General features: G+C 46.9%; 9 protein-coding genes across 9 annotated transcripts; 5 read left to right on the forward strand and 4 right to left on the reverse strand.

The window, feature by feature from the left end:
* Positions 1-2,413: 2,413 nt before the first annotated feature.
* On the reverse strand, positions 2,414-2,995 carry BC939DRAFT_438832 (uncharacterized protein). The gene has a single exon (XM_051553887.1). The coding sequence runs from the start codon at positions 2,946-2,948 to the stop codon at positions 2,682-2,684; it is 267 nt and encodes an 88-aa protein (XP_051416499.1). The 5' UTR covers positions 2,949-2,995; the 3' UTR covers positions 2,414-2,681.
* A 1,389-nt stretch (positions 2,996-4,384) lies between these two features.
* BC939DRAFT_259100 (ubiquitin-conjugating enzyme/RWD-like protein) lies at positions 4,385-6,208 on the reverse strand. The gene is made up of 7 exons (XM_051551048.1): positions 6,032-6,208; positions 5,613-5,677; positions 5,476-5,513; positions 5,052-5,149; positions 4,919-4,953; positions 4,671-4,814; positions 4,385-4,558 (listed from the first exon to the last, which is right to left on the reverse strand). Exons 1-7 carry the CDS (start codon positions 6,072-6,074, stop codon positions 4,481-4,483), a joined length of 501 nt encoding a protein of 166 aa, XP_051416500.1. The 5' UTR covers positions 6,075-6,208; the 3' UTR covers positions 4,385-4,480.
* A 538-nt stretch (positions 6,209-6,746) lies between these two features.
* On the forward strand, positions 6,747-7,858 carry BC939DRAFT_473519 (ribosome recycling factor domain-containing protein; the record flags this gene model as incomplete). The annotated part of the gene is made up of 5 exons (XM_051558355.1): positions 6,747-7,014; positions 7,127-7,242; positions 7,337-7,428; positions 7,520-7,682; positions 7,778-7,858. 5 exons carry the CDS (start codon positions 6,747-6,749, stop codon positions 7,856-7,858), a joined length of 720 nt encoding a protein of 239 aa, XP_051416501.1.
* Positions 7,859-7,868: 10 nt separating this feature from the next.
* BC939DRAFT_419641 (proteasome component PRE2) lies at positions 7,869-9,286 on the reverse strand. Its single transcript, XM_051553064.1, has 4 exons — positions 9,003-9,286; positions 8,739-8,883; positions 8,132-8,643; positions 7,869-8,027 (listed from the first exon to the last, which is right to left on the reverse strand). The coding sequence occupies exons 1-4, from the start codon at positions 9,144-9,146 to the stop codon at positions 7,992-7,994; spliced, it is 837 nt and encodes a 278-aa protein (XP_051416502.1). The 5' UTR covers positions 9,147-9,286; the 3' UTR covers positions 7,869-7,991.
* Positions 9,287-9,379: 93 nt separating this feature from the next.
* Positions 9,380-10,821, forward strand: BC939DRAFT_438857 (nucleophile aminohydrolase). Its single transcript, XM_051553888.1, has 5 exons — positions 9,380-9,616; positions 9,798-9,905; positions 10,007-10,088; positions 10,177-10,413; positions 10,498-10,821. The coding sequence occupies exons 1-5, from the start codon at positions 9,525-9,527 to the stop codon at positions 10,678-10,680; spliced, it is 702 nt and encodes a 233-aa protein (XP_051416503.1). The 5' UTR covers positions 9,380-9,524; the 3' UTR covers positions 10,681-10,821.
* An 851-nt stretch (positions 10,822-11,672) lies between these two features.
* On the forward strand, positions 11,673-12,480 carry BC939DRAFT_473522 (prespore-specific protein; the record flags this gene model as incomplete). The annotated part of the gene is made up of 2 exons (XM_051558356.1): positions 11,673-11,977; positions 12,069-12,480. 2 exons carry the CDS (start codon positions 11,673-11,675, stop codon positions 12,478-12,480), a joined length of 717 nt encoding a protein of 238 aa, XP_051416504.1.
* Positions 12,481-12,694: 214 nt separating this feature from the next.
* Positions 12,695-14,577, forward strand: BC939DRAFT_438860 (ubiquitin-conjugating enzyme/RWD-like protein). Its single transcript, XM_051553889.1, has 7 exons — positions 12,695-12,847; positions 13,302-13,366; positions 13,460-13,497; positions 13,797-13,894; positions 14,017-14,051; positions 14,171-14,314; positions 14,413-14,577. Exons 1-7 carry the CDS (start codon positions 12,805-12,807, stop codon positions 14,488-14,490), a joined length of 501 nt encoding a protein of 166 aa, XP_051416505.1. The 5' UTR covers positions 12,695-12,804; the 3' UTR covers positions 14,491-14,577.
* A 16-nt stretch (positions 14,578-14,593) lies between these two features.
* BC939DRAFT_438863 (uncharacterized protein) lies at positions 14,594-15,926 on the reverse strand. Its single transcript, XM_051553890.1, has 4 exons — positions 15,697-15,926; positions 15,517-15,579; positions 15,343-15,404; positions 14,594-15,241 (listed from the first exon to the last, which is right to left on the reverse strand). The coding sequence occupies exons 1-4, from the start codon at positions 15,821-15,823 to the stop codon at positions 14,735-14,737; spliced, it is 759 nt and encodes a 252-aa protein (XP_051416506.1). The 5' UTR covers positions 15,824-15,926; the 3' UTR covers positions 14,594-14,734.
* A 4,541-nt stretch (positions 15,927-20,467) lies between these two features.
* Positions 20,468-21,049, forward strand: BC939DRAFT_259457 (uncharacterized protein). Its single transcript, XM_051551051.1, has one exon. The coding sequence runs from the start codon at positions 20,670-20,672 to the stop codon at positions 20,979-20,981; it is 312 nt and encodes a 103-aa protein (XP_051416507.1). The 5' UTR covers positions 20,468-20,669; the 3' UTR covers positions 20,982-21,049.
* The last annotated feature ends 1,228 nt before the right edge of the window (positions 21,050-22,277 follow it).

A 22,277-nucleotide genomic window follows, 5' to 3' on the forward strand; every position in this document is an offset into this window, starting at 1 on the left:
GCTGTTTTCCTTAAACTGTGAATCCACGCGCTTGATCTGCCTGAGGTGCATCTAGAGTATAATTTTCTCCGTGGAATACCGATGATCGCAGGTTGTACTGTCTCGATGGCCTCCACTGTGGAAAAAATAAAAGAAAAACAGCAAACAAGACAACAATCGCTGGTGGCTAGACCTCTGCTAAGCTATCGAGCCAGTACCCATGGTTGATTTTGCAGCTCGCCTTTGAAACAAAGACTTTCTAACGGTCGTCAGTTCCGGGGACATTACGAGCAAAGCTACATGACCCGTTGACCCAGATGGACCTTGACCAAATCCTCTTCGTATGTCTCGCCTCAACCCCGTCTATGGGCTGTGTACCCGAGTATTTTCTTTTCTATCCTTCCTCCTAGAGCTGAGTCCCATCCGATTCACCTGTCTTGCTTTGCTCTCCTTCCTGCAGTAAACGCAAAAGGCATAACAAACAACCATTTGTTAAGCAGACCCTAGACTGCAGACGCAGTGGCACCGATCGCTTTTGTCAGCAGGGTACATGTCAGCTACGGAGGACTAACAGAAAGCGAGCGCAGGCATCGTATGACTCTGAGGTGCTTTACAGATCACGAAACTGGCTGAGTAGAGCTGCAAAGTCTGTGTTTTTATCCAAACATCTGACATGGTACCACCATGCCGCCTGGATTTTTTTAAAAAAAGCACGCACGACTATTTTCTACCCATTTGTTTTTTTTTTTGTTATGTAACAAGGCCAGACCAGACCTATGCTCTTGGGCGGATGATGATCACCATCCGAAAAGTGGGGTGTCCTCAGCGTGGCGCTTTTTTGAAATATATTTCCGCGCGAGTGAGTTCAGCGATATGGGGAAACACGAGAGCCTGAATGGCCAAACCATGCCCAATGCATTGGACCGTCTCTCTATATTGTGCTGTTGCAAAGGCCAATTTGTCCATTTCGGGCAAGCAACTCCCAACCTCCAGCGCCGTTAGCAAAACAAACAAAGCAGCACTGTGCTCGTCATCCCAAGTCGTTCCTGCATTCCTGCAACAGCTAGAGACAACACCAACAACGCAACGAGTCGGCATCATCCAAACAACAATAACAACTGTCGAACAAAAGAGCCTCTAAAGACCGACCCTGCCCTACTCCTGCCCCTGCCCCTGTCCAATTTCAAGTCGAACCATGCCAATGGCAACGCATGCAGGCACGCATTTCGTTACTGCGAAACAGTTTTCTTTTTCTGGCGCAGCTGGGCTCGTCTGTTTTATTACGCTCTACCCAATGACCCCTCGACTCCAACACAGACACCAAATCCTGACTGACCTTTTGTAGTCTATGCACTGCAAGGACTGAAAGTAGTAAGAGGAAACTGGATGAGACCGCCCTAAACTTGAAAAGGCTCAAGCGCTCCAAAAAAAAAAAAAAAAAGTTGCGAAAGACATTTCGCGCGATTCGTTTCTTCTTTTCTTATGCGAACAGCTGCCCAGGTCGTGACCTAAACTTTTTTATATTTCTCATACGCGTTTTTTTCATGTCCGACAACGCCTTGGACACATTCCTCGACCACTTTTCCCCTCCCCCTCCCTCTAACGATTTTCGCCCAACTCTCTTATGTTTGTTGTCGATCATCAAGCTTTTAGCGTAAAAAGAAAAAACGAGCGAGGAGATACATCTGCCTGTTGTCTGCGTTTAGATCCAGGTTGTTGGGTTTTGAAAAAAATAAAAATAAAAGTACGATGCGGAGAAAAGTAATGACCCGGATGGTTACACATACATGTCAATAGACTAGCTTGAGGAAGTATATACCTGTCAGCAAAGCAACGGTCGATAGCAACAAAGTGGATTGACTGACCTGCATTGCGAGGTTACACCAGAACCCGTGCCCAGCTGTCTCTGCACACAGGAAAAAAATAAATAAATAAATAAAAACAAAGCAAAGCAAAGCAAAAATAATAATAATACGCGAATCATCACGATGTCATGGTTAACGTGTTGTTGTTCAGCATGGTATATAGTCTACGCGTAAAGAATAGAAAGCGCACGTTGATCAGGGTTTGGTGCCGGTGCCTGGATTTTGAACAACAACCTGCCACGTTGTTTGTTTGTTTTTTTTTTTCGTGCCTGGCCCTGGCCCTGGCCCTGGCCCTCGTGACGTAGCCATTAAGTGATAAAGAGCTGAGTATTCTCCGCCATAGTTCTTGACTTTCCTCTGTTCCTGAGTTGTGGGCCTACATAGATTTGGTCTAGTATTGTCAAGTATCAGTAGCCTACAGGCACAGAGGATTTAAACCGATGGTCTCATGGTCGCACAAATTCTTTGAATTGAATATTTATTCAATATTCGGGCAGGAGGACGGAGTCCAGATCAATGACAGGCAGGTAGTCTACAGCCATACGGCAAAAGAATCAAAAGAATAAAAAAGGGTACTACACTTTACTTTCACGACATAGGGCTATGAAAAGGCGTTCGTACCTGAATTACGATGGTACGGATCGGAGACGGTACAAATCGAGGCTCTCTTCCACGTTTACCTTCTAAGGCACCATCGCACCCTCATGCCGTCATCATTGCCTCACCCTTGACGATCCACATCTAGGAGCGCGCCCGATTCTTCCGATCTAAGGGGGACAAGCTGGTCGAGTACAAAATAGAAGCACAACAACAACAAACGGACCAAGAAGAGACAGATCAAGTGAAGGAAAGGGATGGGCTCCTTTTGTGTTGCTTTTTGTGGAGATTTTCACGCTTTTGCTGCAAAGACGCACCAACATTACAACCACAGTTCGGTCTAGAGGACAGGAACCCTACCCCTGAAATCAGCCTCTGACGCGTGTGTGCAGAGCATAGAGAGTGGGAACAGCAAAATCCCAGGAAGATCAAGGTGGCAACGATAGGAACCAAGATCTTATTTGCCCAAAAAAGGACGCTCTGAGCTGGGAAGATTTTTCTTATCATTCCTACCCAGCCGCGGGAACGGGAACGGTGCGCTTTTTTTTTTTTTTTCTTTTTTTGAGTTGGAGAGAAATGAAATGTACCCGCGCATTGAGCAGAGCACTCTGCCGCTCGGGAACGCCGCATCCATCGCCGTCCTGGTCTGGATTTCATCCCAATCACCCAATACTTTCGTCATTCTGAACAGAGTCGCCACTACACCAGCAGAGAGCACTGGCCGAAGGAAGGGCCGTTGAACTTTGTTTCTTTCTATGCCTTGTACTCTCGCGTCCTGCAAATAATCGTTTGAGAACAAGGACGCCTCAGTGTAAAAAAAAGAGCACCCTCAGAGGCAGGAATACACAAGCATGACATGAGACAAGCCTGCAATGTTACCAAAAAGATAAAGGGTTTCATCCCTCTTCACGACACAAACATCAGCAGGTCCTTGCAGAGTGCTTGCTAACGCATTCGGCAATGCTTTGGTATCATATTTTTCCCGTTGACTGCAAGGCTCGCATTGTGTTCCACAAAGTACAAAGACGTATTCCTTGAACCCAAAAAAAAAAAAAACAATCGGGCCTCTGTGCGTCTGGATACACGCTCCGTCGCTCTGTACTTGTAGACTATGTGTGTTATGAGTCGCAAGGTTGTATCAAATTGCATGTGCAGACTAAAAAAAAAAAACCAAAACTGTAACCGAGAATGGATGAACTGTGCCTGTCCTGATTTCCTTGATCAATGCGCGGATGACCTTATGCATATTTGTTTTCCTTTGTCATTTTGGACCAGTTGCAGTCGATGGCTCTTTGCCCTCGAGCTTGAAACGGCAGTGGACAAGGATAAAAAAAAAAAAAAAACGCTCATTATGACCTAATAATCTTTTCTAGCTTTCGCAACTTACGTTTATTCATGGTTCGGTTCTGGGCTCTCAGTACTTCAACAGCTCCAGAGGCAATTATGCATAGACTACTGCAAGGGACCACCAACGCGTTCGCAACTGTGTATATGTTGAACGACCGTCAAGAAATGGAACCCACGCTGGGCGACATTATGTAAGGCTCAAGGTTGTGCAACTCGCTTCTTTAGAAAGACCACGCACACCGTATTCGGTCCGATTGCCCAACATCGTCCACCAGAGCAGACTAGCATGGATGCATTCAGACACAGGGCGAAAACGCTTTGTAGTACAACTGTTGGGCTGAAGTGTCAAAGGTTCGAAATAGAGAAATGGTCGTGTGCTTAAATCGCGTCTGTTGATCCGTTGTCCGAGCAAAGAAACAAAAGAAGGGCATTAGGAGGTGGGGGAAGAAGGCGCAGATTCGTACCATTGCTGCCAATAATTCACATGTATTTCCTTGCATTATTTCTCTTCATACAGCAGGATATGGGCCTCATTCACCGCCACAAAGGCATAGAGGAGCGCCGCAGTCAGCGTGTCGTTCGACCATTACTAAGTCCACAACATATGATGCCTCTAATTTGCACAACCATTCGCTTTATTATGTTCTGTAGTTGGCAAAAATGGTCACCGTTCCTCCGATCCATTCAGGTCCTTAGAATTCCTCGGCAGAGCGCCTTGCAAGACGCTGAACTTTCTTCTTGAATGTTGGGTAACTGTCGCGCCATTCTTTCTATTTACCGCGACACGACGGGTTAATGCAATGCAGAAATGTGTCAGTGCTCGGGGGCGTTGCCAATAAGAAAAGAAAAGAATAAAAATAGAGTCATCGCCTTTCCACTTACTGCAGCCTCGATGTTGGCTGGGCTTTCATCGTTCGGGCTGGAGAGCATCGAGATGACGCTGATGAGAATCGTCTCCACGGTGTGGACGGGTGACCAGCGCTCACTAGCCTGCTCGTATCCGTACTTGTCCTCACCAGGGGGGTGCTAGAGTTCATTGATGTTAAAGGAGTCGACACCGCAGTTAAGTTGGGTCCTTAAAATTATCGCCTTTGCATCCATGGTCTAGCGAGTGTGAAGCAATGGCCTACCAAAATAGAAATGCACACATCGCCATTGGGATACACTATTCATAAAAAAAAAAGTCGCAAATCCAGAATTAGCGATCCATTGCACTCAGACGCAGCCTCACTAAAACTTCCTATCAGCTCTCTCTCTTATTACCATTGGGATGATACATTTCGGTCGTAAACTTCAGCTTTGGGGGCATCAAAGGATAATCCGGCGGGAATGTCATGATGGCCCTGAAGAAACCGCCCTCGCTGTCACAAGTAAACGGAAACAGAAGCCGCAGTAAGATTAGAGATGCGCACATAAAAGCATAAGATGTCCTGAACGTCGATACAGAAGCAGAGATGGTTGTGAATGCGCCTGTCCCGCAACCAATGTCTCCTGAAGTTGGGCAGAATTAACTGGGAGGGGTAATTCCTGTGTCCGCATGCTGCTGTATGACTGTAGTGGATTTCTGTCCCGTGCTGCTCTCTTATTTGGCTCAGAAAAATGTCCTGGACAATACAGCAGCAAGTCCCTGAATAATGTCGGTGAGGTCCTGCATAGAACGAGCGACAGGCATCTGGACAATCCTTACTAGAGCGTATCCTGTGGTCCCATGATAACAATCTCCCACTAAAAATACACAAGCAATAGACGCCAATGGTTAGAGTCCCGGAAGGAACGCTAAAGTGCTTTCAGGAAAGCACTGTGCCTGGCAGCATACAGACATACCTCGTAGATGTTGTCGTCGTCAACCAGACCTGCCGAGAAGCCCTCAACAGGATTTTTAGTCAGGTCTGACGGAGAAAAAGGAATGATTATAAAGAATGGTTAGTACTTTTTCATCCATACACACAACGACTCGGAGGTCACAGCAGTATTCTCGTTGTATTGATTGGTAATGTACGAAGAACCATGGCCAAGTGTCCCTTCGGTATGTCGCCATCAGATGGAGAGTCTCGAGGTCAAGATGTAGCCCTGGTTCCATGCATCGTAAACTGGCAATAGACAGAAGGAGCATAAAGCCATAGTTCTACTCTCCATTACAGCTTTGGCCACCAAAATAAACAGGATACTACGCTAAGTGATGGAGTCAAACCAGATGGCACAGCAAGGTTGAGCGACTAAGCGATGTTGTGTACTGGGCTTACCTTTGAGCTGGCGCTTCAGAAGGAGTGTTGACTGGTCGGACATGGCCTGAATGTGCTTGATGGGGATCGGATTCGAGTTTGGGGGAAGTGAAGAGGTGTTGAACAAGAGAGTGTGCAGCGGGAGGATGATATGTGTGGTGTGTGGTATGAGAGGGTGCTGTGTGGTCCTGGACGAATCACAGCGAGCCTTTTGTACAGAGCTGCCTTCCGCAAGCCACGCCTGGAGACCAGGAACCCTGCGTTCTGGCAGGTTCTTTCATGCCCATCCATACCCTTGCTACGCCTTCTCAATGAAAGCTGCTGGACGAAAGGCCAATACAGCATTGAAGCACTTTTCTTTTGATGTTTGGACGCGGCTCCACCTGTCGCAGTAGGCAGCCGCAGCCGACCGACCTCACCTGAACGGCCTACCAGGGACACACGCGATCCATGCACGGACGAATCGGGGTGACCGCACTTGAGGGGCAGCTCCTATTGGCGCGCATCAACGAACGCATGGAAGTCGAACAACCTCTTCGTTCGCAAACAACGCTACCCGGTACAGGACTCTTTCTCAGCAACTATGCAACGCGCTACTTCAGTACTCTTCCTTAATGCAAGGAGAATCACTTCTGTCCAGCAGATCGCTCACACCGTAACCGGTGCATTGTCCACCCCCGCCTCGCATTCTGCACCATTACTTCTCAGGGCCACCAATGGATCGCTTGGGAAGAACATGGCTATGGCTTTGAACGCTTCATGCCAGATCCGAGGATATGCTTCCAAGAAGGGCGGAAAGGGCGGAAAGGGAGGAAAGAAGGGTTCCAGCAGCGACGATGACGATGACGAGGACTCTGGATCTCGCAAAGGAAAAGGCAAAGGAGCCGAACCATCAGGAGTGGAGATGACATTTGACCCATTGGACCTGGAAAAAAAGATGGGCCAGTGCTTAGAGAGACTCAAGAAAGACTTCATGACCATGCGAGCCGGAACCGCTAACCCAGGTATGGAAGCTATCCGGCGATCGGCTAGCGTCTGCACCAGGTCGAAGCGGACTTTCTGACTTTCTGACTTTCTGACTTTTTTTTTTTTTTTTTTTTTTTTTTTGGCCCATAGCGATCCTGGATCCTGTTGTAGTCAAGATCGACAAGAAGATGGTGCCATTGCGTGATCTGGCACAAGTTTCTATCAAAGATGCCAAGACATTGATGGTCAATGTCAGTGATGCCGAAGTACGTTGATCAGCGTGATTGTTACAATCAACTTCAACAGGGCGATACATAACATATTGACTAACCCGATAGTGTTTTTCCACATACTTCATAGCTCACAACTGCTATCGAGAAGGCGATCCGTGAGGCGGGACTGAACCTGAACCCAATTGCTGAAAATAAGGCCGTCAAGGTTCCTGTGCCAAAGTAAATACCGATGCGTTGCGAATGTTGATCTGCTTGTATAGGCTTGAAGGTATCTTTGTTTGACCAGCATCTCTATTATGTATCTATCTAGGCCGACGAAAGAGTTCCGCGAGTCGCTTACAAAGCAGGCATCGACAAGTGCAGAAAAGGCAAAGACGATTATTCGTAAGCTGAGACAGGATGGTATGAAGGATCTTAAGACTGATCTCAAGGCAGGAATGAGTTCCGACGAGAACTACACCCTGGAAAAGAAGGTATGTACATGTGCTTTGTGCAGATCGCACAGCTTATTTTTGAGAACGCAGTCTTGTTTGAGCGTTAACTAACCTGAAAATTCTCATTTGTCAAGGCTCAAACACTGCACGACAAGTATATCAAGGATATTGAGGAGGCACTCAAGGCCAAGTCCAAAGAGATCATGTCCAATTAGCCAGACTAGGTCAATTTTGAATCCCAGTTTATTCCGGATCTCAACAACCAGTAATACAGAAAGATCGTAAGTAGCGATCTCTTCATTGTCCTTGTTACATGTTGTACACTTTTGTCCTTTTGATGATCCAGCTTTATACGATTGGGCCCTTTGGCTGGGCTTGATATTCCTATGAAATGAAAGACAAGAGGGATATGTGTGAGCAGCGACAGTAGAAAAAAAAAGTCTTGAAGCATCATTCGAATCAATGCTAATGCAGGAAACATGACATACCCAGTGGAGCTCGCCGACATCAAAGTTGCCCTTGAACTCCCAGCCAGACTCCTTGACATGGTAAACGTTCACAGATCCTCCAGAGTACGCATCACGATGGGTGGCATGGTAAATGGCTCTGCGTCCCAACTCAAGCGCATCTGGAACGGACAGGTTGTAGTCATATCCTGTGTCGAGAACACCATATGCAAATGTCGATCCTGATCCGACAGAGAATCTCTCGCCTCTCATACGGGTGCCGTCGGAGTCAACGTAGAACAGCTGTGGGCCTGTCTTGTCCCATCCAGTAATCATTGTGCCCATCGACAATCCCATACCCTTGTAATCGTAGACCATGTTGCTCAGAATCTTGGAGGCGGCTGCTACAGAGATTCGCTCCTTGTTGCGGAGCTCGTACAGTCGGCATCTCCTTCCGAGTTCGCGCTCCCAGTATTGACAATCTGCAGCGCCACCAGCCATAGTTCCGAGGAGGTACGGGTTAATCTCGATAACCTTCTTGACCGTTTGCGATGCTATTTTGTGTTGAAAGATACGGAAGCATTGGATGTTAAAATCAGGTCGCCGATATGTCCAATGTCAAGCTCCATGAAACACCTCAATTGCGTACCAATATAAGATCCTCCTGAGGCACGCGAATCGACCGCAACGACAATTCCTCCCTGGAACTTGAATGCGAGAGTCGTGGTTCCGTGTTGGATGCGGATGCGGTTCTCTGCAGAGGCGTCGGTATGAGCACGCAAAAAGTCCACCGGCTATCCAAGATTGCATGATCGTGAATATAATACATGTTAGTGGTTGAAGTGCTTTTGTTTAAGGACAGTATACAAAGATCAGTTGGTTTGTCCCACTGGAATGTCTGCATTCGGCTTACGTTGGTAACCATGGGGATGTCAAAGGCAGGAAGTGCAAACTGGTTGGCAGCATCCCATCCCGCGAGGTTGTCGCCGAGATTGTCTGCGTTGTCGAATCCTGCGGACGAGGTCGTGTTGGCGTATTTGCTGACAAGCGTATCCATGGCCGATATTCTTTCTTGTGTTGGTGGGTTGTGCTTGCTTGGTGTTGATGTGGAGAGAGAAGAATGGGTTTCTTTTCGTGCTTCTTGGGCGAGTGCGAATAGGGCAGTTGGCTGCTTGGTGGGTATGCGTTCGTGCTTCGCGGGGGAGGAGCACGCGTCGTCAAAGTGAACACGTCACCTTGGTGCAAGTGACTGGTAGCCTCGTAACCCGCACTCACCAGCAGCACCAACCACAAAGACTCCACATAGCTAGTGTTGATGCCCAAAGACATTTTATAGGAAAAGAACGACAAACCATCCATCACTCCTCTTATTCCGCACCTCTACTCTTCGCTTCCTTCATATACAAACACACGCTCTCTCTCTATCTTGTCTATCATGTTTTCGACTTATCCCGGACAGGTCGTCGTCGACCACCCCGTCAGCGTACCCATCGAGCATCGTTTCGACCCCTATGTCGACAATGGCGGGTGAGTGACCAGAATACCCTTCAAACGCTCAAAGCCAGGACAGCTTATTCCAACCTGTCCACACATATCTGGGCTTGCTTCCTTACATTTAACACACCGCAAGTCGCGTTATTGAAGCTGAAGATACCTTCAATTGGCACAGGGACGGAAACACTAAACGCGTTCTACTCTGATTATTTAGCACGCTGCTGTCAATTGCTGGCGAGGATTTTTGCGTAGTGGCTGCCGATACACGACAGAGCGAGGGATACTCGATCAACTCACGCTATGTTCCTAAGTCGGTCAAATTGTAAGGGCTAGCAAAGGCGTTTGATCTCGTAAGTATTAATTCCACGACTATCATAAGGAGTGAGAGAGTTAACAGGGTCTTGCACAACGATATGATAATAGGTCTGACAAGACTGTGATCTCGATGGGAGGATGCTACGCCGACTGCTTGACCCTCACAAAGAGAATCCAGCAGAGTATGGAGGTAATACAGGATCTATTATATTGATTTGTATGCCATGGCGTGTATACTGCAATGAAGACCTAATGTGTGGTATATTGCGATCTGATAGTGGTACCATCACGCTCACGGAAAGACCATGTCAACGGCTGCAGTCGCACAGATGCTCTCGATCATGCTTTACCAAAAGCGCTTCTTCCCGTTCTACAGCTGGTGCATCTTGGGCGGATTGGACGAGGAGGGCAAGGGTGCTGTCTATACCTATGATCCTGTCGGGTCGTATGAGCGTGAGACTTGCAGATGCGCTGGCTCCGCCTCGGCACTCATCCAGCCTTTCTTGGATAACCAGGTACGAGCGACGAGTCCGTCTAGGATTGTTTTTTCAACGATTGACTGCCAGCTGACATACTTGTTCATTTTTATTTTGTACCAGATCAACTTCAAGAACCAGGAGACGCAGAGACAGAGGCGTTCATTGGATCAGGTCCTGCGCATCACAAAGGACTCATTCACATCTGCAACTGAGCGTGATATCTACACAGGCGACTATCTCGAGATCTTTGTCATTACAAGCAAGGGCGTCGAGATCCAGAAGATGGATTTGAAGAAGGACTAAAAATCCACAACATTCATCAATTGGAAGGGCATATTTGGATGTGGCAAATGGTTTGAGGGCTTTTTTGCTTGCATTTCAAGTCGATACAATAAACGAAGCACGTTCATGTTTGGACCATATCTTTTTTTTTTTTAGAAAACAAAAAAATAATGAAAATAAGAAGCGATGTAGGCTATATAGCAACACCTTTCGCACCTTCATTTGTTGTCACCCGGTGCATACATATTTCATCTAGGATTTCAACTCCAAGTCCTTAATGAACTTACACCTTGGAAGAAAGGTGTCTGCCATTCAAGGTTGTATAGATGGAACCAGATTTTTTGAGGAACATCCGGGACGAGAAAGGTTGCATTTCTATACAGTCTGAGGATGGTTGGAAACGTGCACCATCTGTCAATGGACCTCCTTAACAATACCAAGACCTGTGGCAATAGGACTATGCACACGTGTTTTAATGATATGTCAGATTGTGCAGTATCAATCTAGGCCCATGGGAGGCGTCAGTTTGTAGCTGTCTGAGTAATTCATCTTAGACTTACAGGTTTCCTGGCCAACAACGACTGGTATTTGATCAAACGGCTTAAAATGGGAATCCAATGGGGCAGCTCTTACAAGGGACCAGATTGTTCGACGTGTGGCTCAGAAGATGGATGAGAAATGCAGAGGAGAGGTTCTCGTGGCTTGCAGAGGAGCACATTAAAGTTTCTTAGTTTCTTTGCAAGCAAAAGCACCTGTACCTGAATAACAGAGTTTGGACGTTGGACCAGAAGCCGATGCTCAATGGTCCAAGCCGAAACAACGGGCGATTAGTTGGCAGACTGTTGTTCATCCTCAGGCACAAGGACCTCCAGAAACCATATAAATACTCCTACCATCCCCTCCGTTTTTATCTCATTCCTCAACAGAGTCTTCAAGCACACAGACACCTTCTCCCACCAACACATCCACTCCCTCAACCACTCTTCACTCTTACAGCAATACTCATTCCAAAAATGTCTGCCGCTCTTTCCCACCCCGAGAACACCCACGCTAACCATACTTTTGCCGCCCTGGTCAAGTCTGACGCCCAGTTGGCTCCTCTTGCCGACCATCCCTACACCAAGCCCGTCAGCGAGGAGCGCGTCGCTGCTGCCAAGGCTGGTCTCGAGGCCAGCGGGTTCAAGGTCCAGGTTGTCAACAACCGCGCCGAGGCCTTCCACGCCCTCAAGGCCCTTATCCCTGCCGGTGCCAGCGTCAACAACGCCCATTCGACCTCGCTCGAGGAGATCGGCTTCATCACCTACCTCAAGGGTGAGACGTAAGTTTTCGATATTTTTCTGCATATCCTTCCGTTACACACAGCCAACCAGCTCGTACTAACGTCGATCGAATCTTTGCCTATCTTCTAGTGAGTGGAACAATGTCCATGCCCAGATCCTCGCCGAGATGGACTATGCCAAACAGGGTGAGCTTCGCCGCACCATTGGTAGCACCGTCGACTACTATCTCACTTCCATGAGCGCCGTCACCGAGACTGGTGCTCTCGTTCACGCCGATCTCTCCGGCTCCAAGGTCGGAGGTGTCGCCTTCGGTGCTGCTAATGTTATTGTCCTTGTTGGATCCAACAAGATTGTCAAGGATGAGGATGAGGCCTACAAGCGCACACACGAGTTCGCCGTCGCTGCTGAGAGTGCCCGTGCTCGTGATGCCTACGGCGTCCCTGGCTCGGCTGCTATCAATTACGAGGTCATCAAGAAGGCCAATCCCTTCAACCCTAGCCGTATCCAGGTTGTCCTTGTCAAGGAGGCCCTCGGATACTAAACATGTCCCTGTACAACAAATACCATAGACCACGTCTTCATGTACCAACAATAGAAATAAAAGTAGATCCCTTTTATGCATGCGCTCTATGGAGGTATCAAAAGTCCGAGACAGATTCGCCTATGGGTGTGCTGCTGGGTTTGCATTCGTGTACGTCTGGCGTAATATTAGCCCCCTGGATGTGATGTGGGGTGCGCGTCTTCTATCCTTTCCTGGACACTGAGAACCACCCGTCACCTGAACCATTTCTTTCGCACCTTGAACTTCAACTCCATACAGCAACAGCTACCACTCATTGCATTCCTCAAACGCATCGCGTCGTCCATGACTGAGCAGTCTACACTCCTACTGGCGAAGCAGCTCAAAGGTAAGCATAACTCTTCCCATCACCCACCTTGCAACAGCCATTCATTACCGTCAACTTGCACCCATTCCCACAACCCACAGGGAACACAAAAGAAAGTTTGCTACGCCTGCAGTCTCCCACGTTGCATTCCCATGCCTCACATTTCGAATGAAAAAAGAAAAAAGAAAAAAGAAAAAAGCATGGGGTTACGGGTCCTTCATCACTTTGTCCACAGGGTAATAAGCTGGCACTTGTTGGTTTCGCCATTGGTGCTGGCGGCTGGCTTCTGGCTCCACGACAATTTTTCTTTATCCAGTGTTTCGTGAGGACCCCTTCCTTGGCTGCCTTCTGCTGACTATGGCCGTAGTTCTGGCCCTTGCCAAGAGAATCGATCTAGCTTTACCGTATCGACACCCGTCTTGGATCTTGGCGGGCTGTACTGACATATCTACTCATTGTTAAATGCTCCGCTTAGAGCTGACGAAGAATCCCGTGGAGGGTTTCTCCGCCGGCCTCCTTGACGATAACAACATCTACGAAGTACATACTCATATTTTAAATGCTTCAGTATCTTCAAGAGATCCTGTTCAGTCGCTAATCAGACATCTATTCTCGTGTTTGTCCGTGTTGTAGTGGGAGATCATGATCATGGGACCGCAAGATACACTCTAGTAAGGCCCTTGAATGTCTATGATCGCCATGCCCCGACACAGGATGTCAGGGAGATCTATGTTGACAGGACGAGCAGGAATAATGCAGCAGGTCTTTCCACCAGTTATAATCATACAGGATGGCTCTCAGCACATCTACGTTTGTGCTGTCCACCCTTCTCGTGCTTTGTGTGGCAATCAGATCGTAGCCTGATCGACAGCGACATTTTCTGCGGCACCCTCTTGCCGTTTTGAAAAGATATTGCGCCGTGCCAAGATAAGTTCTAACCATCGAATTGTTGTGTTTTACCTAATACTAGTGAGGGAGGATTCTTCAGGGCGATCATGACCTTCCCTCAAGACTATCCATTGATGCCACCAAAGCTCAAGTTCACAACAGACATATATCATCCCAATGGTAAACGGTGTGAGGATGCAATTTGTCACACAAATAAAATCTGGCCAATCAAGCTGGATCTTGACGTCGAAAGTTGAAACGCGAAACCTAACGGTGTAATTGTCTATTATCTTTTGGTATAGTATATCCCGATGGTGAGGTCTGCATCTCCATTCTGGTACGACGCAAAGTCCCTTTCTCTCTCTCTTGTCTTTCTGCCTTGATGGACAAGACCTGTTTTTAATACACGTTCACTGTTCCTAACGCCTCGGTACGTTCTACGGTTTACTGCTCTAGCATCCCCCCGGCGAAGACAAGTACGGGTACGAGCAGGCGAACGAACGCTGGTCACCAGTGCACACCGTGGAGACTATCTTGGTCAGCGTCATTTCCATGCTATCTAGCCCGAACGACGAGAGTCCTGCGAACATTGAGGCCGCTGTAAGATATCGATTGCAAGCTTGGTTTTAGACGACGAAAGGAAATAGAAAAAAAATAATCTAACCGGCACTTCTTTGTGGCGCTTGAGCATCTTATAGAAAGAGTGGCGCGACAGTTACGCGTCTTACAAGAAGAAGGTGCAACGAATTGCAAGGCGTTCGGCGGAGGATATGTGAAGAAGCATCAGTGCATTCGGGCGGCGTATGGACATATCCTCACTGAGAGATAGCTGTCATTGAATAAAACTGTTAATGCCACAACCATCAACTTCCTTTTTGTTGCTATAAAGCGTTCTTTGCCTTTCTATTGCTGCTTTCATCGTGCGATTTGGATATAGTGCTATTAGGCTATGAAGGAAGGCCTGGATATTACTCCCACGCGCGTAAATGAGTCTGGTTGGGAATGAGTGTGGGAAACGATTTACAGGTCGAAGTCGATGCTAATGCTGCCTGATCCGAGATCCAACTCGATCCGCTCGGGGTTTCTTGCCTCTCGTTCCATCTTCGTCGCCGGGTCTTCGGTTGAGGTATAAGTGGCATTGATGTCTCTACTCGCTTCCTTGTCATTCTTGAGAGCTACATCTGCTTCTACATCCGCATCCACTGCTGCTGACGCGGATACCGCGGTTGTGGCACTGAGTGCGATCGCTGCAACAACGGCTGCTCCGTCACTGATATCAAGCTGTGCAATCTCATCCTCTTCATCCCTATCATCCTTGTCATTGTGATTTTGATTAGCGGCTGCTTCTCGCCTTCGCATCACCTCGATCTTTAGAGCACTGTTCATCGCAACAAATCCCCGGCGTGCACCCCCCATTGATCTAAAGCCAGAGTAAAAGCCGGTGCCCCAGCCTTCATAACGCTCCCCTTGAGTGAACTCTGTAACCGTGCCTCCTTGGTCGCTGGTTAATTGAAAGTAGTGCGTCCTCTAGCGTGAATAGAGCGAAGGTGAATTTGAAAGGAGGGAAGTTAGACAAGGCTCCCTTTATGTTGAAGAGAAGTATTAAAAGGTTGACATTTGTTACACACGTTTACAAAGCCCTTGACGATCCATTCAAGATGAGATTCGGGTTCGGCTTTTAGGAGTTTTGCTGTCAAGGAGTATGCTGAACAGTTGATTAAATACCCGTCTATCGTTTATCATCTCTTTTTTTCCCTTTTTTTTTTGACGTTGCACACGAAGGCCTGCTGAGGAGTGCTTACAAAATGGTGCTCCGCAAAAGAGTGTCATTGGCAATCGCATCTTGATACTCAGCGCTTCTCCGTCTATCATAATACGCCAAACAGATGCAACTATATTAGAGACTAGTGCCCTTTCCCTTTGTCGAGAGCAGTGCAACGATGTAGTGTTGAAAAGTAGCCAAAGGGGAAGAGGATATTTACTAGCAACGGTTCCTTTGGCTTGCACAAATAACGGGTTCCACTCTTCATAATGGCGCAAGTCCGTGAGGACCTCCCATACCTCATACGGAGGAGCCGCAATGGTGATACTAGCCTTGCTCTCCTTCATGTGTGATTGCGGGTTAATGGGCGAATGGACCTGCTGCGTGTTGATATTACTGGTGTGGATAGCCGATGATGAAGGATGGCGATGGGAATCAGAACAAAGAAGAGAAAAAGAATGCTACGACCTCAAAAGCTCTCCATAGCAAGGCATGGCAATATTTGACTACCCGCTACCGGGCCGTCGAATGCCAAGATTCGTTCTTTCTCCTAGTCATTTCCATGCTCCATATAAAGCCATGCAAGGAGGCGGTTCTTCGCCATTAAACATGGACGCCTATCAATGGCTTCCCTTTTCAAGGGGCATACCATGCATCTATTTAGCTATTTTACTTTTCTACGTGGTCGCTATCGAGCTATGCTGCGATTTCTCCAGTTGCTCTCACGCAGCTACAGAGTGTTTAAAGAAGCGAGAGAAACCATGTGCGAACCTTGGCTCCCTGCCGTTGTTATCGAAGAGGCTGAACGAAATCGCAGCAATCGAGAACGTGTACGAACACAGTTCTTGTTATTTTTTTTTAATGATTATTTTTAAAAATACCAAACCCTTGTGTGCATTTATATCTGTCGCGAAACGTGTCTTTCTATTTTTTGACACAGCGCATGTAGATGTCACAGGCACTTCGCCTAGGGCTCTTCTCTTTTCCAAGAGTTTCCATACTAGAATGTTGCGCTTTAAACAATAACGAACCGGAATATGGGCCGTGTGAGGACGCCTTTGTAGTATGGCGGTAAGTATAGGCTGCGGCTCTTGAATAGAAAGCATAGTAGCGCGCCGCACTTTGAGTAGGCCTTGGCGATCGACCCATCGAGCGGTCGCGGCTGTATCTTTTTTTTCTTCCTTTTTGGTGTAACACTCCAGAGTTGATGCCAATGGCTAAGCTTGGGCATGCTAAGGCAGCATAGACGAATATATTGCACCTGACCCCGACAGACATGTCTGATCGCACGGGTTAGAAGCACGATGACGACGAATGGCAGACTTCTCCTTGTTGATCGCTTTTTACATGCCAGAAAGTGTTCTTTTGCCGCTTACAGTGAACGAGCAGCACTCACCTGTGTAACACAACACTTGTTGCGTCGCCGATCGGCGCTGCGAACTTTCAATGCCAGCTGACCATGCACTTCGTTAGTACTTTCGGCTCCTCAATCGTCTCGATCAATAAGCCGAAGGACACCAAAGGATTGAAAGCAATAAAAATCTTTTACAATGCCTGCGCATTCAGCCCAATTGCTGATTCTTATGAGCACAGTGTTTGCGTACAAGCAGCTCTGTTAGTCTATTCTTGGCCACTTCATTGTCATAGCACCAATTGTAGAGAAATATGTAAAGGACCACAAGACTAACACTGGCAATCTTGCACACGGATTCAGGGGGTAATGTGTTATAGAAAGAGAAGAAGACCTACGTTGGCTCTGATACCATGAGGCACATAACAATAGTAACCGATGATCGTTTGCTTTTCTCGTTCGTCCTCCCGCCGCAGCCGCTTTTTTTTCAATTTAGTTTGGCCACGTTTACCAACACATGATCTAGGAAGCTGACTCTTCATTAAATGAGAACCGGTTCAGGCCGGCAAAACAAACAGCGAGGCAGGTACTTGGTTTTTGCATCCACAACCATCCAAGAGGCGCAGGGTTGACCGTGCTCTCGCATGATTAAATGCACAATGCACGCGTAGAACAAAAACTCGACTCTTTAGTAGATGTGTTGCACCTTGCGCACGACACGCGTGACGCATCTTGACTAAACGGCGGCAAAATCATGAAAGCGACAGCATGTGTATCGTTCTTTTATTAGCTATGATGCATACCGTGTGTGCTCGCGTAATACATTGTCTCGCAATAGTAACGGCAACAGCATCGGCAACAGCATCGGCAGCCGGAAAATATAATGAAAACAGGCCAGACATATATGGATAGTGTTGTGTAAATCTATCATTAACAATTAATCTTTTAGAGACACAAAAGGGCGGAGCTCAAGGCCGATCTTCAGTTACACGGAAGATATGACCTATGCGGCGAAGGCAGGAAGGACTATCAATGGAATTCGTTCGAAAACGCGTTGCAAAGAGAAATATCGTGGGACGACCACAGGCCAAGAGCCCGAAGATGACCCTGGTAGTCATTTTGCATGTTATCCGCAGTTAATACATTCCTCTATTTAGTACAGGTCATTCAGTGCTGCAGAAAAAAAAGATGCAGCTATAGAAGGTGTGGGGCTGAGGGTGTGCGACATATTCTTCAAAGGAGGCAGTGTAAAAGCGTTTTTTGGCTGGCTGAGCAGGTCTAGAATAAAATTCGCTGAAGGCTTTAATGACAGCTACTAGACTATTATGGGTTTTCAGGGCACTCATGGCGCAATAGAGGTTTGTCAACGATGTTATTAATTTTTTGTGTGAAGGGTACTCATGGACATCGCCCAACGATCGAAATGTGTAGTCTAGACCTCGTTGACTAGCTCATTATTCAGCAGCCGTGCACCAAAAGCACCACATGTACCGTCCATGCATGTGAGCATTGGTCGCCTTTAGCGATAGACCGTTAAGTGCTGCTCAACGTAGATAACCTTCTCAAGTAGGAACAGCTGAATATGGTCATTATTGCTCAACGTCGCTGCAAGATTCGAAATAGGACGCGTTAATGTTAAGTTAGAAAGGAAGAAAGGAGAGCAAAAGAGAGAACGCTTCTCTCTGTAATAGAGTCCATCAAGAATGCAGCAACTATCAGAGGTATGCGATGTATACGGAGCGGAAGATAATCTATCAGTATTCACGCGTGCGATTTCTTGTTTGTCTCTGGCCCACTGTCAGTAGTATACGCAATTAAGGCTGACTCCGATGCGAATTCGTTGCCATGCACGTAATCCGCGAACGCTGGTCTGCGCAATTGGAAGCAGCTGACTAGGAATTGTTAATCCCGACATCCATTGATTTGCAATCGACGCGTCTTGTTGCACGTACTTATTTTTCCGGCTACGATTGAGTACGGTGCACTAGTGTAACAGGGATGCTATACAATGGTGCTAGTCCTTGTCGCACTTCTTTTTACTTGAGTGAGCTGCATCGGCGACGATCAATTGAAGTGTCACCAATACAGTCCTGCTTGTGTGGACGCTATTGACATTCTCGTTATACTCCTAGTGAACAGACAGTTTGAGAGCTACAGAAACTCAAAAGGACCAGATATCAGACATGGGGCGATGTATGTGTTCATATCTTTTCTTTTAGCTACACTCTAAAACCTCTCGGTTCGCACGTAAGTCATTTGAAGACGCACTAAAAGTCTCGTCTCCAACCTTCTAATAATGTCCTCGAGAACACTTTCAAAAGTACACATTCGCGGTATCTCCTAAAATGGAGACGCGTCGGGGTACCGACCCTCAAGGTTGGTTGCCGGGCGAGGAAGGGCAAGAGAGTAACCAAACAGCTTCGCCAAAATGAACATCGGAAAGAAAGTGCGAAACGAGACATGGGCGCACGCTAGAGAAGGGGGCTCCAGCACCCAACCTATCGAGCACACACATCATTTATGTTTGTGCAATGAGTACGAAAAACCCCTGAATCGCGATTACCGCAAAAGGTCAAATTGTTTAAGAAAAAAAAAAAGTTTAGCGCACAAGCACTTTTAAATATGGTACCTGTGCAGACTACAAAATAACCTTCACCTCGTTTGAGGTGTATAGTTTATTCCGGAGAAAAGATAAATACAAAGTTAAGGACTCAGGGATGCCTTTCTTTGGAGCCCATTTAACTAGCGAACGGGAGGTGCAGAGGAAAATTCCCGGGGCAAACCACACTCATGAATCGATAATGTGTCCTACCACGTCTCTCCTGACTGCAATCAGGAACCAACTGAATATCCTACTCAAGAAAGGCGGTAGCTCCGCCATTATGGTGTAAAGTGCATCATTCGCGCAAATATCACGACACTCAGTGGGTTTGTTTCTGAAGCGGAAGGATGGGATTAGGATTTCTTTTCAGTCATTTTTTTACAACGCAATGGGAAGTATTTAAGATGCCATGTTTTGAGATGGAAAAAAGGCAACAGTGGGACCAACGACTGTTTTAACTGAATTCGAGTGTGACTTCAGTGAGGGTTAGAGACTCTGTAGATCCTTGCAGTATTACTTTCCTACTAACAGGTTCATAATTTAGACAGAAGGAGAGAGAGAGAGAAAATGGGAGTTTCATAGAATCAACTCTGTACCACATCGCATGAGATAATTTTACATTCAGAGAGGCAACACATCCAGCGCCACGAAATACATGCGCTCCAGCCTGTAATTCATACTACACCGAGCATCTCCTTTAGATTCTCTTTCTTTCTTCTCCCGGAGCATCGTACTGTAGTTGAGAATGGCGCCCTTACACAGATCATGATCTGCAGCTCGTAGCAAGGGGCTTCAGGAGTGCAGGAGAGAGAGAAGTGGAGTGCAGAGTGCGTCATGTTCACACATTTACTGTAAGGATAATTTCGAGATGCTGCTGGTTCGATGTGATGTGGTTTTTCTTGTGTTATTTGTTTTTTTTTACGATGGCCTATCAGATAGTCCGAGAATCTTGAAGATCAACAGATGAGAGCAGGGGCCACACCGTGCTCGTGTTATCCGTGCTGTTTTTCTTGATGCATGTTCAGACCAATGGGTGCTTTTCCGGGCCAGTTGTAGGTAACCCTCGCGCGTTGCGACATTGAAACCAATCCTTTTTGACTAAGCGATTAGCAGATCGTCAGCATACCGGCGGCCAATCAATCCATATATGGACTGAGGCAAAGGAATTGTAGCATGCCTTTGTTCCGATTGCTGCAACTTTAGGCAGCCCTTATCTGTATCACACAGCCAGGAACTACATATGCCTACTTTCGGCGGCCTCTCGCTCTGCTACAGAAATTTATTCCTACTACAGTCCCAAGTGAGTGCTATCACCGCACACATCTTTCCCCCAGAGTACGCGAAAAAGGAAGAGCAGAGGCAGGATAACAGCATGGCTGTGAAATGCACCAATATATATTACGCGTACTGCACAAAACAAATAAGGCGTACACACTGCGTAATCGCACGCGAAACCCTCTATAGTTTTCTGTCTCCTGATAATATCTCATTCACAGAATCACCAAGTTCTAAGAGGCTCCCCCTTGCAGTCAATCTTGCCTCTGTCTCTTAGTCTCCACCTTATAGATCAGAAATAGGTCAAACTAGTATTGGGATGAACCAAGACCAAGACGTTATAGCAGGTCTTTTTTCTTCTTGAATAGGCAGTAAACTGGATAATAAGATGTCGCGCCTTCCCCATCACTCCAAAGAAAGCTTTTACTGCCCTGGAGTATAAAGGACTTGAGACCAAAAACCACGTTTTGCCTTCTATTCATTCGTTTGAGTGGTATTCCAAACTCGCGACTTGTACAAAAAATAACATATCCAGAGCACCAGAGCGGGGATTGCAAAATGAACTTACCCTTCGCCAACAGCATGGTCCCAGCTCTAGCAATGATCTGAATGCGAAGTTGAGGCAAAACAGCTATGAAAATGATTGCTGAGGCATCTTCTACATAGAATTAAAATATATAAGCTTATTCGATCCGTTATTCATGATGCTGAAGTGCCATGCCGGCCGATCGTAAGAAATATGCAGAAATAGCTATCCGGATAACCCTTGGTATCAATCTCAGTCGTATTGCTGCATGGAAGGGAAGTACAAACACGTCCAGATGTTTCAAGTACCCCCTTATTGAATTCCTCTCCAATCGCTTCGCGTCAGCTACCTGATAGAGTTTCAGATCGCGTACAGCTTTGTGTCCTCCTGGGTCATTTGTCCATTATGGTACCTATGGATCTCAGTCTTTCATTTGAGAAGCCTGGATGAGTTGTAACAGAGGGTGAGCAGCCAGCATGAGCAGTCAACATGAGCAACCAACATGAGCAGCCAGAGCAGATACAACCTGTCCGGATCCATCACTCATCTTCGATGCAGCTAAGATATCATTAAAAAAATAGATAAAATATCCTGGGATCTCTGCTATGTCCAGGTCCTATAGCAGGGTCACATTGCCTTCGTGATGCGTGTTTGGCTGCCGTTTCTTTTATCTCGTGGCCATTCTTTTCATCTTCCTGACTAATTACTAACAACCCCGTGTATGGCAATTGGCTAACACGGGAGAACCCATGGAACACGCGAGATATTAAATGAAAAGGGAGCGAGATTGTCATCTAGGCCCCGATGCGTATCATTTACGACGTGTGAATATTAAAATCGTGAACCCTCGTGGGGATCAGGCCGACTGACGGGATCGCGGGAGGCTGAGTGATGATTGTCCCGAGTGTTTGGGTAATCTGCACAACATCTACTTCGACATATTAAAGTTGCACACCAAGGGGTCAATGTATACTGTCACTTTCACGACGAGAGCAAGGGTCCCTGATGCATGTAGGCCCTGCTGGGACACTACTTCGATTGCTCTAC

The sequence above is a fragment of the Gamsiella multidivaricata genome, assembly GCF_025024155.1.
Source record: "Gamsiella multidivaricata strain RSA 2152 chromosome Unknown BC939scaffold_6, whole genome shotgun sequence".
In the NCBI taxonomy this organism is placed as follows: Eukaryota; Fungi; Mortierellomycota; class Mortierellomycetes; order Mortierellales; family Mortierellaceae; genus Gamsiella; species Gamsiella multidivaricata.